The sequence below is a fragment of the Python bivittatus genome, unplaced genomic scaffold, assembly GCF_059951505.1.
Source record: "Python bivittatus isolate LINGU-HERP-01145 unplaced genomic scaffold, Pbiv_v1 ctg000480_np1212, whole genome shotgun sequence".
Taxonomy (NCBI): Eukaryota; Metazoa; Chordata; class Lepidosauria; order Squamata; family Pythonidae; genus Python; species Python bivittatus.
This window is the reverse complement of record NW_028277075.1, coordinates 21,059,412-21,074,804: the sequence shown is the minus strand read 5'-3', so window position 1 is coordinate 21,074,804 and position 15,393 is coordinate 21,059,412. Positions and strand designations below refer to the sequence as shown.

The following is a 15,393-nucleotide window of genomic DNA, read 5'->3' as shown; positions in this document are numbered from 1 at the left end:
ACACTTACCTTACGTATAAATCCTTTCTTAAGAGGGGCCTGTCGGATTTGCTCTTGTCTGTTGCTGCTGCTCATGGCGGCCACTATTTAGAGAAACAAAACAAATAGCAGCAAAAATTATTCACCAGTTTTGTGTGTGCGTGTGCCTCTATGTCTCTCTTTCTTTCCCTCTCTCTATGTGTGTGTGTGTCTCCCTCTGTGTGTGTGTGTGTGCGTGTGTGTGTGCGTGTGCAATTGTTCCACGCTTCTTTCCTCTCTAGCTTTTCCCCCAACAGCGCGATTTCCCTGCTCCTCTCTAACTGCTCAGTGGCGCGCGGTTTTCAGGGGGGAAGGTTTGCCTGCTGCTGCCGCCGCCGCCGCCGCTTCTGCTGCTGTGGCTGTTGCTGCCGCTGCTGCCGCCGCCGCTGCCTGGGAAATACAGCTACATTTGCTGCTTGGTTTGTCTCTGATTTTGACAAGGACAAGGGGGAATTGCGACTAAATAATGTTTCTGGTAACTTTCAGATTATTTGCTCCCATTCTCTCGCGCCCTTCTTTCCCTTTTCAGGCTTGCTTTCCCTTCCTACTCTGCAGCATTAATCTGGTTACCGGTGGGATGTTAGTTTATCTGTTGCCCCGTCTCCTCTAATTCGTAGACCGTTTCCTCCTTCTTCCCTTTCACACTTCCCCTTCCCGTATTTTGCCTTCGATAGAGCTCTCCCCACAACCGGCTCACACACACACACATTCCTTGCCCCCTTCCTCCCTTGCCCTTCCCCCCAGCTCTGTCGACTGCACTTTTTATTTTGATTTCAGTTTGTATCGCTTTCCTCTCTGTTGTGGCTGGTCTTGGTTTGTAGTTTCGCTCTGTTTTGTCTGACTTGCCTGGGTGCTTTACTCTCTTCTGACTTCTGTTGTTGTGTTTTTTTTTTGTTTATTTCTCCCCCTCTCTCCCCCCTCCCCTTTCTCTTTCTCTCTCGCTTTCCTCTCTCTCTTCTTCTGGTTCTGCTTCTCTCCTTTTCTGGCCCATTTTCTTTTTGACAGTACGATGAGCTGCCTCATTACGGCGGGATGGACGGAGTAGGGGTACCTGCTTCCATGTATGGAGACCCTCACGCCCCCAGGCCGATCCCCCCAGTACACCACTTGAACCACGGCCCGCCACTGCATGCCAGCCAGCATTATGGAGCCCATGCCCCGCACCCCAATGTCATGCCGGCCAGCATGGGATCGGCTGTCAATGACGCCTTGAAGCGGGACAAGGATGCAATCTATGGGTAGGTACAAGGCAAGGCAAGCCAGGCGCTGTGGCCCGTTCCTTGCAGCATATGTGTATTTCGGGGTTTGTGTGTGTGTGTGCAAAGGGCTGGGGAGATCAGAGAAAGGGGATGGAGGGGTAGTCATGCAGCACAAGGAGTGCGGTAGGCACAAGATTTTTTGAAGAGTAGCGGCTTTTAAACAATCTCTCCTTCGTAAAATCCTCCTCGGGGTTTCTTCCTTGAATCTAGAGGACACGTGTAATTTGTCACTATAGATCAACAGTTCTTTTCTGCATTTTTGTAAGTAATAAAAACATTTTAGGTCGATAAAGTAAAAATGATACAAATACTGGGAAAGTTCAGCTAAGAAATCCCACGGAGAACGCAGGAGGGATTGATGGGCATGGATTTTGACACAAGAGGTGTACTGGAACTGCATTCAGATTTTAGTGAAATCAGTGTTGCTAGGCTTCTCCATTCTTCGGACACCCCAATCTTAAAGACAGCTACTTAAGAGCTTTTTAAAACCATTATTGCTCTCTAGCATCTTAGAAATGAAAAGGAAGCCTAGTTTCCCCGGACTCATTTACACATATGCAAATGCTACTGAAATCACTGGGGATTGTGCTGTTTATTTAGATGTTGCTCTGTAAATGCAGAATTACTCAAAATAAAATGTTGTGGGTTAGTCCTTAAAAACAAAGCCGGGGTGGGGGAATGGGAAGATTGGGAGAATGGTGTTCTCTTCAACAAAGTTTTATTTAGGTGATATTTTTCTTTCTTTAACGCATGCAGTAACAGCCCTTGTGCCATAACACTAGGAGCAAAGATTTCGAAAGAACACCGAACATAAGGACATTTACTATTTTAACGCACATATCACCCAGTCAGACCCTGATTCTCCAGGCAGTATCTGCCCGGACAATGAGGAGAAATTTATTCAGTCCTCTTCTCTTTTATGACGGGGCAGTCGATATTTAATCTGGACGCATTTCTTCAGCCTCTACCGCCCCGGGATCCCCTTCCTTCTCCTCTCCCTCCCTCCGCCAGATAGTATGTCTCTTGTTAGTTCTCACCAAAATATGAAGCGACCTTAGAGTTTGGGTAAAAGTCAAGTCTTCCCGTTTAGGTACTAGACGAGGGTTCTGCTGGTTTCCTTGCTAGGTTAAAGCTGCGGGACCTTCGCAGCGGAACCTGGGGCTGGGTACTTGTGCTGGTGGCACACACGGGTTTGTGGAGCTCGGTTTTGGCCCAGGATTATTGTGGGGAGACGTCTGCATGTGTTGTTACTTTCTGCGTTTGGCCTCGTGTCGTCCCTTCCATTACTTATGGAAAGGCCAAGGCACGTAAGATTGCGCGTGAAGATAGATATGTTTATTTTATTTTTGACCGAGGAAGAAACTTGTTGATTAGGCTTTCCCCCGTATTTTCTTAATGTCGTTCTCCCCTCCTTTTCTTTGTGTGTCATCGCCCGGCAGGCACCCGTTGTTCCCTCTGTTAGCTCTGGTCTTTGAAAAGTGCGAGCTCGCCACCTGCACTCCCCGAGAGCCCGGGGTGGCCGGCGGAGACGTCTGCTCCTCCGACTCCTTCAACGAGGACATCGCCGTCTTCGCCAAACAGGTCGAACTCTTTCCCTCCCCGCTTTTCCCCGCCCCTTCCCCGCACACCCTGCCCCCACCCTGAGCGCGCGACACCTCTCTCAAAAGACACCCTCAGAAGACACCCCAGGCCCGCGCGAAGAGGCCTGCTGCTCTTCAGGCCTTGGGAGAGGGGAGGGCGGCGCCTGCTCTTGGGTAGCTTGGAGTGTCGTGGGGGGGGGGACTGTTCAGGGCAAACTGGGTCTAGGGCATATTTCCCATTTCCTTACCACCTCTCTATTATCCCTTTTTTCCTCTTTCCTTCTCTGTGCAAGGAAGGTCTGCTGGGAGACATTCTTTGGTTCCCTCAGCTCACAGGAAGGGGGCATTGTTAGAAGGGTTGGTGGGAGAGACAAACTTCAAGGGTTGTTAGGCCCATTCCTCAGCCCTCAGTTGGAATTGCGAAGTGGGGGAGAGGGAAGCTTGTGTGGGACAGAAAGAGTGATGGTTTCCCTGAGTGGCCTAAGTTTTCAGATTTCTCTTCGGCATTGAAAATGGCTTGCAACTAATTCATGTTTTGATCCATTATAATTAGACTGTGAAGTGGGGTGGGGGCTCATGCCCAACAAATAGGGAGTTTTAAGGTAGCTGAAACACACACTGATTCCTCCTCACTCTTTCCCCCTCCCCCCCCATGTAGGTTCGGGCAGAAAAACCACTTTTTTCTTCAAACCCAGAATTGGATAATTTGGTAAGGTTCTTCCTGTCTTCTTTGATTTTGACCTCTTTTGCTCTGGGAGACTCCACTTGCTTACCCTCAGCTAAAATAAAATATTTAGTAGGAAGAGGGACTGGAGACACATTTATAGAAGTGCCAGGAACCTGGGAGAAAAAGAAATTATCCTTACCCAGGGACTTCAAGGAACTCAAATTCTTAACACAGAAAGAGGACAACAGATACTTGAGCTCCTAATGTGTTGCAAAGCTGGGTTAAAGCCCTGGGAAGCAAAAGAGAAGGAAATCATGGCTTCAGAAAAGAGTTTGAAGCTGCCGAGTGTGATTCTTTTGCTAATTTGTCCAATTTTAATATTAAAAGTACTGGAAATCCATTTAAAAAGAGGTGAATACAGACCATTCATCTGAAGCCATTTCACCTTGTTTTCTTTCTTTCTTTTTTTAAAGCGGATGGAGTGGTGAGTGGATGTTTAGCACTTGGTTGCTTTGCAGACTTTAAGAAACCACAGGGGATGACATCTCGGCAAACCACTTATCGCTGTTTCTCTTCAAGTGTGTGTGTGTGTTTATGTGTGATTGGATTTTTTTAAAAAAAAAATCAAGTGCTTTAGGTTAAAGTTGATCAAAATTGCCCAAGTGTGTCCAAAGAGCTAAAATCCTGGATAATGACAGCGCGCCCTGACAATCCCCCACGCCCTGACTTGCCTCTTCCCTCTCTTATATGACAATTCCTTTGCTCCCTGTTTTCTTTCAGATGATACAAGCAATACAAGTCTTAAGGTTTCACCTTTTGGAATTAGAAAAGGTAAGAGCAAGGGGCACTCCCTCTTTTCCTTTTCCTTTTTCTCCTCCTGGCCTCCAACAACCCTTGGGGAAACTCAGAAGGACACTGTAACTGGTACAAAGCACCGCCTGACACTAAACCAAAAGTGCATAGCTCTTTTTCTTTTTTCTAAACTTCTCTCCCCGTTTTTTTCTGGAACTTCTCCATTATTTCCTACCTTCTTTTCAAGTATCAGCTGTATCCTTTCCTTTTCTGTCTTTTTACCATATTGTAGATTGTTTGATCCAGAGATAGTATTTTAAGAAACTTATCATTCAGAATAATTATAGACCCATTATTCTCAGCACCTTATGCAGCACATGAAAAGGCTAAATGCTACAAGAAAATTATTTTATACTAAAGATCTCTCCTTGCTCCTAGAGAGATTTCAGAATACGTACACTGTTCTCCCCCAGTCCTTTCCTTCACTCTTCTTGGTTGAACTGCCTATGTTTCTAGATTTTATTTATCCAGATCTCAGTGCTTCTGATAATATCCTCAAATCGGATTTCTTCTATCTATAGAATAGGCTAACGCTTAGTAGCTGTGCATCCCCCCCCCCCACACACACACACTTGTTGCTCAGGCAAGTCTCTGGGGAATAATATGTGCTGTAACAATTTCTCTATTGTTTCCTTGCTTCAACTATATGCCTCTTAATTAGAGTTACTCTTAGAATAGATCGCAGTGCTTCTTTTGCAATGGGGGGGGGGAGGTCAAGTTGCAGTCTAATAGTTTTGCTTTCCCCCTCTTTTAAAAATACATCTTTTTTCTCTTCCTTTATTTAAATGTTATATTCAGGTTCATGAGTTGTGTGATAATTTCTGCCATCGGTACATTAGCTGTTTGAAAGGAAAAATGCCCATAGATCTAGTTATTGATGAAAGAGATGGGAGCTCCAAATCTGACCATGAAGAACTCTCAGGATCATCCACAAATTTAGCTGACCATGTAAGTCTTTTGAATAATTTGTGATGGCTCTTACCCATTTAGTAAACTCCTGGACTGTTATTAATTAAGGATTTTCTTACCATCACCCTTGTATTGTAATTGTTTACTTTGAATTCACCTCTGTTACCAGTTACAGAGCTATTTTTTAAATCTGAGTTTCTGATGGAAGAATATTCCTTTGTATTTTATTACTGAGAAGTTTAAAGTATTCCTTGTAAAGTTTACAACATTGACAAATTGAAGAGTTGACAAACTGTCCAGTAAAAATGGGCAATATTTTCTGCTTTATGAACCATGCCATTAATGTCAGAACAAAGAAAAAGAGAAAATTGAAATTATTCAGTTATTTAAAAATGGGATTTCCTCCACACTTTGTCTAGGCAGAATTATTAGCAGTTGTACACTACACTGAAGCAAAGTTATAAATATCAACACTTTTTTCTCTGTGGCAACTTATTGTTAGAATTTGTACACATTGACAAGTGGCTGAAGCTTCTTCATAATAAATTTCAATAATCTTGATATGCCAATTATTAACAATACTTTTTAGAAACTGCAGATAATTTTGACTGAGTAACTGTACATTAGCTGTTTAGTAAAGTTTATTAAAGTACTTTAGTACTAAACTTTACTACTACTAAAGTAAACAGCTAAAGTAAAGTAGCTCAATTAGTTCTTTTTGTTGAATATTCACAAATACGTCTGGGAATAGCATTTTACATGAGCGGTTATGCTGTATAGAAGAGCTTATGAAAACTTTTTATGTACATTAATAAATCACTTAATTTAGAAGAAAACATACAGTGTACAAAAAGGACACATAGTTAGGGTACAAGTGTGAATAATAGCTTATTGCTAAAAGTGTAGAGAAGAATTTACATAGGCATTGTAAATGAGTTCATAAAACAAGTGGTATAAACTAAGAATAGCATAGCAGGAATATTATTGTAACATGTGACAGAGGGATTCCTGTGCTATGTATAAGAATCTATAAGTCTTTAGTCTGCTATGAAAAGTAGATACAAAAGTGAAGAATATTTTCTATTTGTTTTCTTTTTTTAAAAAGTCAGAAGGTTAAATATTTGCTTTTATTAAATATTAATTCATTTTATTAAATATTAGTTATGGACCATTCTGTCTTAAAAATATAATTGTTTTTGCTTCTTTTGAAATCTTCAGGGCCAAATTTCATGGGATTTTATAATTATTGCTGTCAAAGCATGTAAGCAAGAAAATACTGAATGCTTCCTTAGTGTTCTGTTGTATCATTTGTAGTTAGTAAGGTCTATGGAGCAATATAATAGTTTCAAAAATATATGTTGTTTGTAATTTAAACCTTAAATTAGGGCATACATACGTTTATGGGATTGTTAGAATCTGAAATGACAGGCATCCTGAAAGAGCAGAATATGTATATACAAAACATTGCATGTCTTCCCAGAACAGTTTTAGTGTAAGTTTGTTTCAAGTGGAAGTGTAGAAATGGACCATGCTGATGTTTATATTAAAGGAGATTAGATAAACTATACTGTTTAGGGCTCCAGCAGATGGTAAATGCTCAAGCCAATTTGAAGTGCTCTGTTACAATATTCAAATTCAACCGCAGTGATAAGATGAAGTTTCAGGGGACTCACATTTTGTAATATAACCATCTTCATAGAAAATAATCTTTTCCTACCCTTCAAATGGTGAAACAGCAAACTTAGAGAAATGTGACAGTCTATCCTAAACCTGTTAGGGTTTACCACTTTGATGGCTATAATTATTTAAAGCCTATTTAAATAACAGACATTTGGGCCCTGGACATTTGGGCTCTACCATTCTTACTTTAGCTCCCTGATACTTTTTTTTTTGAAAGGAACTAATAATTTGTGCAACCAGAACACCAACTGGGAAATTAATAGTTATATCACACAGGTGCATTTGGGAATTGTGCCTTATTAGATATGTATGTTAACATCACCAACTAACATATACTCATAAGGATGCGTTTGATATACATACAGATAATAAGAATAATGTACACATACAGATACATACAAATTATTGTAAAGTATAATACTTTATTAATAATCAGTAATAATAATGCATTTTGCAATTTTAATGTGGAGATGAAAAATCTTGAATAAAGTTGTTTATTTGTAGATTTCTACCTGACACTTACAATGGATAAACATGAGGATTTCTCCAAATTGCTATTCAAGATTTATTTTTTGCTTGCTTTGATATGCATATTTAAATACAGCCTACGGCTAAGTCTCATTTGGTGAAGGGTGGTGCAGGTGTTATGATGAACCACTTAAGGACACAAGATGGCATGGTGTTTTCTCTGTGTTAACTCCTGGCCATTGTTTTGATCCTTCTTATAGCTGTATTTACTCTGAAATACTTAGAGTATTTCACCTGAATGGTGATTAATTGATAGCTTTAAAGATGTTTTAACTTGTCTAGGCCAGAGCTTCTCTTGTGCAAATGACAGTTTGTGAAAAATACTTGATATTCCAGTATTTCTATCTTCTGTTCTGTGTGCATGTGAATGTTCATGGTTATAGATATATAGCAGTATAGCAATTGTGGTAGCAGTTTATTGGGTCCTAATGTGGTTGTAAGTTATATATTATGGTACAGCTTGAAAAATACAGTTGACACTAAGGAAATATCAGAGAAGCTAATATTCACAATAATATCCCTATATTCAAATACTGTGTGTTCTCTTTGTAGGACTGCATTGCTGAAAAATATAATTTACAGTAATTTGTTATAAGGAAAGGCTTGATCTTGGCAAAAGTACTAGCTTTATGCAAAAAGCCAGAGTCTTTCTAATATTGGTAGCAATAAAATGCATATATTTAATGTTATTTACTGTTCTGTTAATTATTGTTAATTCTTTTATAATACAGTAAGAATAAGTTGCCCAGGAACTTTGTTAGTCAAAGACTGGGATACTGGTAGTTACTGAAAAATTGCTATATTTGATATATACTGTGGCAGAGTTAGTAAATATAACAGCCCACAATTACAGTTTGAATTTTGAATACTCTCATATATTTTTATTGTACTCAAGTATTAGTTGTAGATTTGTAGAAACATGCTGTAATTGAAACAACCCAGATAAAATACTACTGTAGCTATTGTTGACTTCTGCTTCTTAGGAATGCAATTTATCATTGTCACCTACATGTATGTATATGAACTCCAGATTCCCCAACCTTGACTTTGGTTAACCATCACTCATGTAGTTTTAAATATATTTTTTAGATTCTTTAAAAGTAGCTAACAATTAAAAACATTTATTAAATATAATCCTGTATTCATTCATTCATTCATTCATTCATTCATATATATATATATATATATATATATATATATACACACACATACACACACACATACATACATACATACATACATACATAATTTATATGGAAATCCCATATATTTCAAAGGACCTTGTGTATAACCACTGATAGTATTACAACTTATTTTATTACATTTGTTAATGGTCTGAGAAAAGGGAAATAGAAAATGGCCTACATCTAATTTCAAGTCTTTCAAAATGGAGGTTAAGACTGATAGCAAATAGGCTTTTAGTCTTAATCTGCCTTTACTGTGCAAGTATATATATTCCAGTTATGTAAATGAATATTTGGAATAGATTCATTCATACTATTTTTCTTTATAATAATGCATAGAACAGTTTCTAAATGTTTAAAATACTTTACACTAGACCTGTAAAGCAGGGTTTTCTAGCTTTATATTAGATGATTAAAGCAAGAGATAGTGACTTTCTAGGAATGTACTTTGAGGATCAGTTTACAAAGTATTTGTTAGGTATGTATCAAAGATGCTAAAGTATAGAATTTACAAAAAAGAAGAATTTTAAAAAGTTTCTGAAAACACACACACAGAGCCAGCACTGGATTGCTCATCTTATTTAATTGTACACATGCAGGATTTCTTGCACTGTAGTGTGTAAAATCTTGCACTTTGGTCACAGAACCTAGTCAACCTTGGCTGATCTCAAAAAGCTAAGCAGGGTCAAATCTGATTAGTACATGGATGAGAGACCACCAGGAAACCCTGGGACTATAACCTAGATTAAGAACGGGGGAAAATTCTGGAAGAAGGCAATGACAAACTCATATTTTTGGCAAGACTGCTCCGAATTCTCCGTGTCCATGAAGTTACCAAGAGTAGGGTGTGACTTGAAGGAGGCTTTATATTTACCTTTTATACATAAAACTACTTTCACATTTGAACTATAGTTAAATGAGTCCTGTGCACACATGTATAAATATTTAAGACAAACGTTAACAAGAATTGATGCCACATCAGTATGACAAATACGTTCATGTAAAATATTTTAGGCTGGGCTGCAGTTTTCCAGTACCCAGTAAATAATATATATTAAAATAAATAAGTTATGTAGGGAATATACATTTGTTGGGGTTGCTCAGCCTTGATTTCTAGATTTTTTAAGGCATAAGCAGCAATTTCCTCCAAAAGGGTTTATCCCCAATGGAACACAAATTTGTGGAATGTTAGACTTGCCAGGAATGTAATATCGGGTCTTAAAGACTTTATGTTTTATTATATTTAGGACTGAGAACAAATTAACAGACATAACTGCTTACTTGTATGGACTCTGCTTCAAACAGATTCTGTGAAGCAGTTCACAGTTGCAGTTCTATTTACTGTATCATTACAGTACAATCATTACAAACCTTTGGGGGAAGGGGGAATTGCTTAAAAATAATATTTTCAGTAGGATTACTGAGAAGTAGGTGGCTCCAGGACTATACTATTTTCCAGTGATCATACTGTGTAAAATATAAAAAAGAAATGTAATCAGCTTTTACAGTCAAAATAATAGTAGACTGCTATATTCCATAGCTCATAGTGTGAAGCTTGCAAAGTTGCTGGTTTTAGCATATACCATACTAGGCCCCTAGTGCTTGTTGTCGAGGAATAACAGATTTGGTAGCTAATACCTTTTCTAATAAACTTTGTATAAATTATCTTCATTTCACTAAAATCCATTGTATACATTTTATTTGATATTATAATGCTTTTACATTTTGGTCCCAGTATCTTAAATGCAGTCAAGTTTTTGCCTGTAACGTCTGAATTGCCTCATCAAGTAAGGTATTTACAATTTAACTGAAATCAATCTCCATCTATGTTGGCATTTGTTTTTAGTTTTGCTTATTTTTTACTAGTTCCATTGTGTAATGAAGGTATACTGTACACTAAAAGTACTCTTTAGAACACTGTTCAATAATCATATAAAAGGCATAACATCTGTGATAAGAAAAAAGGCTGATACATGTAGAAAGAGTCCACTTTCATGAATAAGCAGGTATAACTTTTGTATCAACATAGCTCACATATTAGATCAGTTGGAATCTTAAATGTACAAGAAAACATAATACATTTATAGAGGTTTATATAGACTGATACATGTATGGTATAAAATACTTGTAAAAATGTAAGTATAGTGAAAGAAATTTATGTTGAGATGTGCTATAAAAAGCATCACATCTCTTTAGAAACCCTCTACCCTCATTTATTATATTCTTTGTGCATAGCATTGATGCGGAATTGTAGTACAATTTTAGGCATTTATTATTGTTACTTTTGTGTTTTTCTTATCTAAAAGACTGTTTATGTGTGATGTTGTTTTAATATGTACGTTATAAACGCTGCAGTCCTGTGCATAGATATGTGAATATCTTTTGCTGAACTCAGTGAGATTTACTTCTAAAAAGACATGCATAAGATTGCACTCTTATAAAATCAGATTAAGCTATTTAAATTTAAGTGGGATTATGTTTGTGTTCATGTGTATATTTGAATGTGTATTAAATCTATATATTTTCTTACCAAAGTTTATTTATAAATACACTGCTTATGCCAGCAGTTCTGGAATTTCATATACTGTACTTTACAATGTTTTAGTGTGAGTATAGATTATATTTTCATATGGTACCATGTATGAATCTTGTTCTGTAATATACTAGTAAGTAGAACCAAACCTTTAGGTAAGTTTTGTAATTTAGCTGGTGTTCACAGTACTGTTTGGATGATATAAGATCTCATCTAGTTTATGGTGAGGCCTTAGATGAAATGAGATGTATTTAGCTTATAGTCATCATGCCATGTCAAATTTTCAATGTCCTCATATGCAAAACTGATTTATAAGAACTAAGTGCAATCTAGTATACAAGATGTACTATACATCTTCTTAACTTGTAATCCAGAGGTGGAAGATTTTTTTCTATCAGGATATTTTATGAATGCCATAGATGGGAGAACTATTTTGGATGTTTGCATATATTTGAAATGTCCATCAAAATCAGTGGATTCTATCTTCTTCTTGCTATTCACCAGGATGGATGGATGGATGGATGGATGGATGGATGGATGGATGGATGGATGGATGGATATAGATAGATAGATAGATAGATAGATAGATAGATAGATAGATAGATAGATAGATAATTTTTAACTTGCCCATGTTATTCTGAAATACAAGTAACTTCATAATGGAAAATTGAGTTGTACTACTATAAAAACAGTGTGAGATCAGAATCAACCCCAGAGGAGCCCCTTGCATAATTAAAGTGATTTTGCCCAGTGAAAGTTTGGGTTGCATAAGGAATGCAGAGTTAATCCATCTGTATCTGTGTAAGCTGTCATTTACACAGAAGTTTGAGGCTTGTTAAATCACTATCCTTGGCACTGTACAAGATGAGTGACCAGCATTCAAGCATATAAACAATCACATGCCTCTGTGGAATGTTAATAAATAGTTATTCTAAAGCTGTCCTGCATTGAAAATAATGCTTTTTTTTTAAAGCATGTAGCAGTTAAAACATTTAAAACTTCCACTACATTTGTAACAACAGCAAAACAGTACACAGTATATTTGCTTCATATGTCTAGAGACTCTTGTCCTTTCCATGCTCTTCTCTAGATTTAGCAAAATCCAATGATGGTGCAAAATCAATTTTTTTTTAACTTTCAAGGGAAAAAAACACTGGCAGAATTGTGTTTCTGTAGAAAGCTGTATACATAAATGAGAAACAGTAGATAGCTGTAGAGTGATCTCCTGTGGCCCTGCTAGTACAAGCCTTCCCCATATTGTCTCCTGCTTTTATATTAATTACAACTTGCATTATCAGCTGTGAGTCTTAGCCCAGCAAATAGAAAATACTGCCCCTGGAGACCTAGCTTCTTGTATCTATTTTCCATCTCCTTCTATTGTGTGCCACTCAGTATTCACTGCTTTGCTCCTGGTAACACTGCTCTTTAACACAATTAGATAAGAGCAAGAGGAGTGCCATATTTGACTCCCAATTATTAAAACTATTGGGAATAGATACATGTGAACTCTGCATTCCATAGTATGTTGCACTTTAGCTGGTGATTAAATTCAGCATATTCATACTACTGTTTAAATATGTGTGGTAATAGTATATGCAAAATTAAAGAAATAGTTGCTGTGACAGTGTATAATTGTCTTAATTCAATTCTTATGCTCCCCCATTTTAAGTCATAGGGTGGGATAACAAGTTAAAAAAACAAATACGGTGATGATCAAACTACCCCCCCACCTTAACATCTGCATTGCTACTCTACATTGGCTTCAGTCTTAGTAAAACATGTCATTTCCAAAAGATAGCTAGATAATGTGAGTTGACTTTTTCAGTAGTTTTCCATATGCTTCAGCGTACCTCTATACTGAAGACATATTCTCATAAGTGTGAAAGGTTATGGTTTTGCTTATTGCAAGCTTTTGTTCTCTTCAGCTCAAACAATTTGTGTATGTTGTTTGAGATGATGTATACTCTATATGCTATTGTTACATATTAAATTTAGCCAGGTTTTTTTTTATATATACAATACTGAAATATAAATTCTTTAGTGCTTTAAGTGGTCATACATGAAAAGTTGATTCCAGTTGAATTCATAAATGATCAACTTGTTATGATTTCAAATGATTGAAAAACCATAGGGTTATGTAAATAAAACTCCTATGGCATCCCAAAGTAAGACATGGTATATTTTGAATAATTTTCAAAAAGTGGATTTAATCAATGACATTCAGGATCTACATATGAATACACAGTGAACTCTATAGAAAACCGGGCAGTCAAATGCCATGTACAGTGTGATGCATTTCTGTTCATGCAATGGGACAATTCCTAGCTGTGTTCTCTTGCAATTTCCCTGTTACTCTCCTCCCCCCAAATTTGCTCCAAAATATTCATTCTGGTAAATCTTAGATCAAGGCAGAACACAAGATAGGATACCATCTTTTAGCTAAAGAAGCTAAATTTTATGGAGGGACACTGTTGGCCTACTACATTAAAATTAGAAGGTTATTTTACTTATCAAGTCTCTCTAATGTGACTTTAATTTTCTGTAAAAACTAAGAAGATGTGGAGTGGGGTGGCATTTAAATCTAATGAAATAAACTGTGTTCAAATTTACTTACAAATATTTTTGTAAATCTAATGAAACAAACTGTTCAAATTTACTTATAAATATTTTTGTAGAAATACCCAGGATGAAAGATCCCATTGCTGCCATTGACTTGTGGATGAGACTGATTATTTGCTCATGAGTCATGCTCTCAAAATATGGATGTGGTGCCATGTTTGTTATAATACTAATAATGAATGATTGAATATGATTGTTTATAGTACTGGGTATACTGTTAGGCAGAGCTAGGGAACAATTTAGGGCAGCTGATGTTGAAGGAGAAATTTCCCAGATATTCTTCCTAAGTTCCTCTATTATTCCTTTCCTTGGAAGATAAGAGGGCAGAGGTGTAGGTGTTCCTCCACAAATAGCTTGTTGCTATCGATGTATGAATCCCTGTTGAAGTAATATTTTACTGTCCAGTTAGGATATTGAGTAGTGGACTATCTGGGAGAAAAAGCAGCTTAAATTCATATAAATATATTTTATGCTAAAGTAAAATAAGTGCAATATTTTTCATATAAATGGTAGCTTTTAAAATTTTAAGGAGTAGTTGCTACTCCCTCCTTCTAATTTGGATTGAATCTCTGAATGGAGGACAACATAAGTTGGTATAAAAAGCAAGTTATTTCTGCCACAAGAATTTTTACTCAGTGTCTTTTTCTAAGCCAGAAACACCTGGCTTTTATATGTGGTATGATAGGTTTTGGTTGACATGTGCCTTAAAACTTAACTAAGATGTTAACTGGATAAATTACTGAAATTTTAATAGTGAACTAAGGGCCTTCAACAGAAGCCAGCTTAAGAAAGCCTGCAGAGCATAATGTTAACATTATACTCTCTGAAATGTGTAGCCTAGGCAAACTTATTTTATATATTTTATAAAAAGTAGGTTTCAGCATGCTATTGGAGGACTAAATGCATGCCATGCTATTGTTTTGTTACCTTTTCATGTATTTCTTCTAGCTCTTTATCTGATTACCATCCGGCAAACAGCTGACGCTGAGAGGCTGCAGAGGGCTGAAGTGCTCCTGTCTGCTGTTTGCCTTCAGCTTGAAGCTATTTGAGTGGTTTCCTAACTCAGAGATAAAAAGAGGAGCTCACAGGCTCAATCTGTTTAATAGAGACTTGCACAGAAACTTGCTTGATCATGACATTTTATTTCCATATAAGTTTCCCTGAAATCTAATATCATTGCTTTTTTGAAATATTTATCTGTGTGTGTACACATGTGTATGCATCTCTCTGTGTCTTCACATAGACACACATAATAGATATAAGTATAAATAATCTAAACATTTCAGTCTCTTTCAAATTCTTTGTGTTCTTTTGTTTTAAATCTTCCTGAGTTTGCAATATGGTATTATTTTTGTATATTGTGGGAGAAGAATATTAATTTGTTATAGTTTTAAAGTATTAATTTTAACAATAGTACAATGTTATTCTCTACTGCTACTTTCTGTCATGTTGACATTGATTTATGCAAAAATGTGTAGATTAGATTGATAGAAAACTATTTTTTAAATGCAGTATTCCAATTTTGATTTATTTTTGTAGATAGTTCTGCTGATCTAAATAAGAGA

General features: G+C 36.9%; 1 protein-coding gene across 9 annotated transcripts in view; it reads left to right on the top strand.

The window, feature by feature from the left end:
- The window catches only part of MEIS2 (Meis homeobox 2), a 269,315-nt gene that overhangs the window by 1,318 nt on the left and 252,604 nt on the right, over nt 1–15,393 (top strand). For 5 of the 9 annotated variants that reach the window (XM_088145422.1, XM_088145419.1, XM_088145427.1 and 2 more), the window contains exons 2-6: nt 1,023–1,255; nt 2,716–2,857; nt 3,515–3,565; nt 4,304–4,354; nt 5,174–5,323. In XM_088145422.1, coding sequence (XP_088001548.1) covers nt 1,023–1,255; nt 2,716–2,857; nt 3,515–3,565; nt 4,304–4,354; nt 5,174–5,323 — 627 coding nt within the window. Of the gene's footprint in view, nt 1–259; nt 493–1,022; nt 1,256–2,715; nt 2,858–3,514; nt 3,566–4,303; nt 4,355–5,173; nt 5,324–15,393 lie in introns of all 9 variants that reach the window. The other 4 variants (XM_088145420.1, XM_088145428.1, XM_088145426.1 and 1 more) reach the window with 2 other exon arrangements.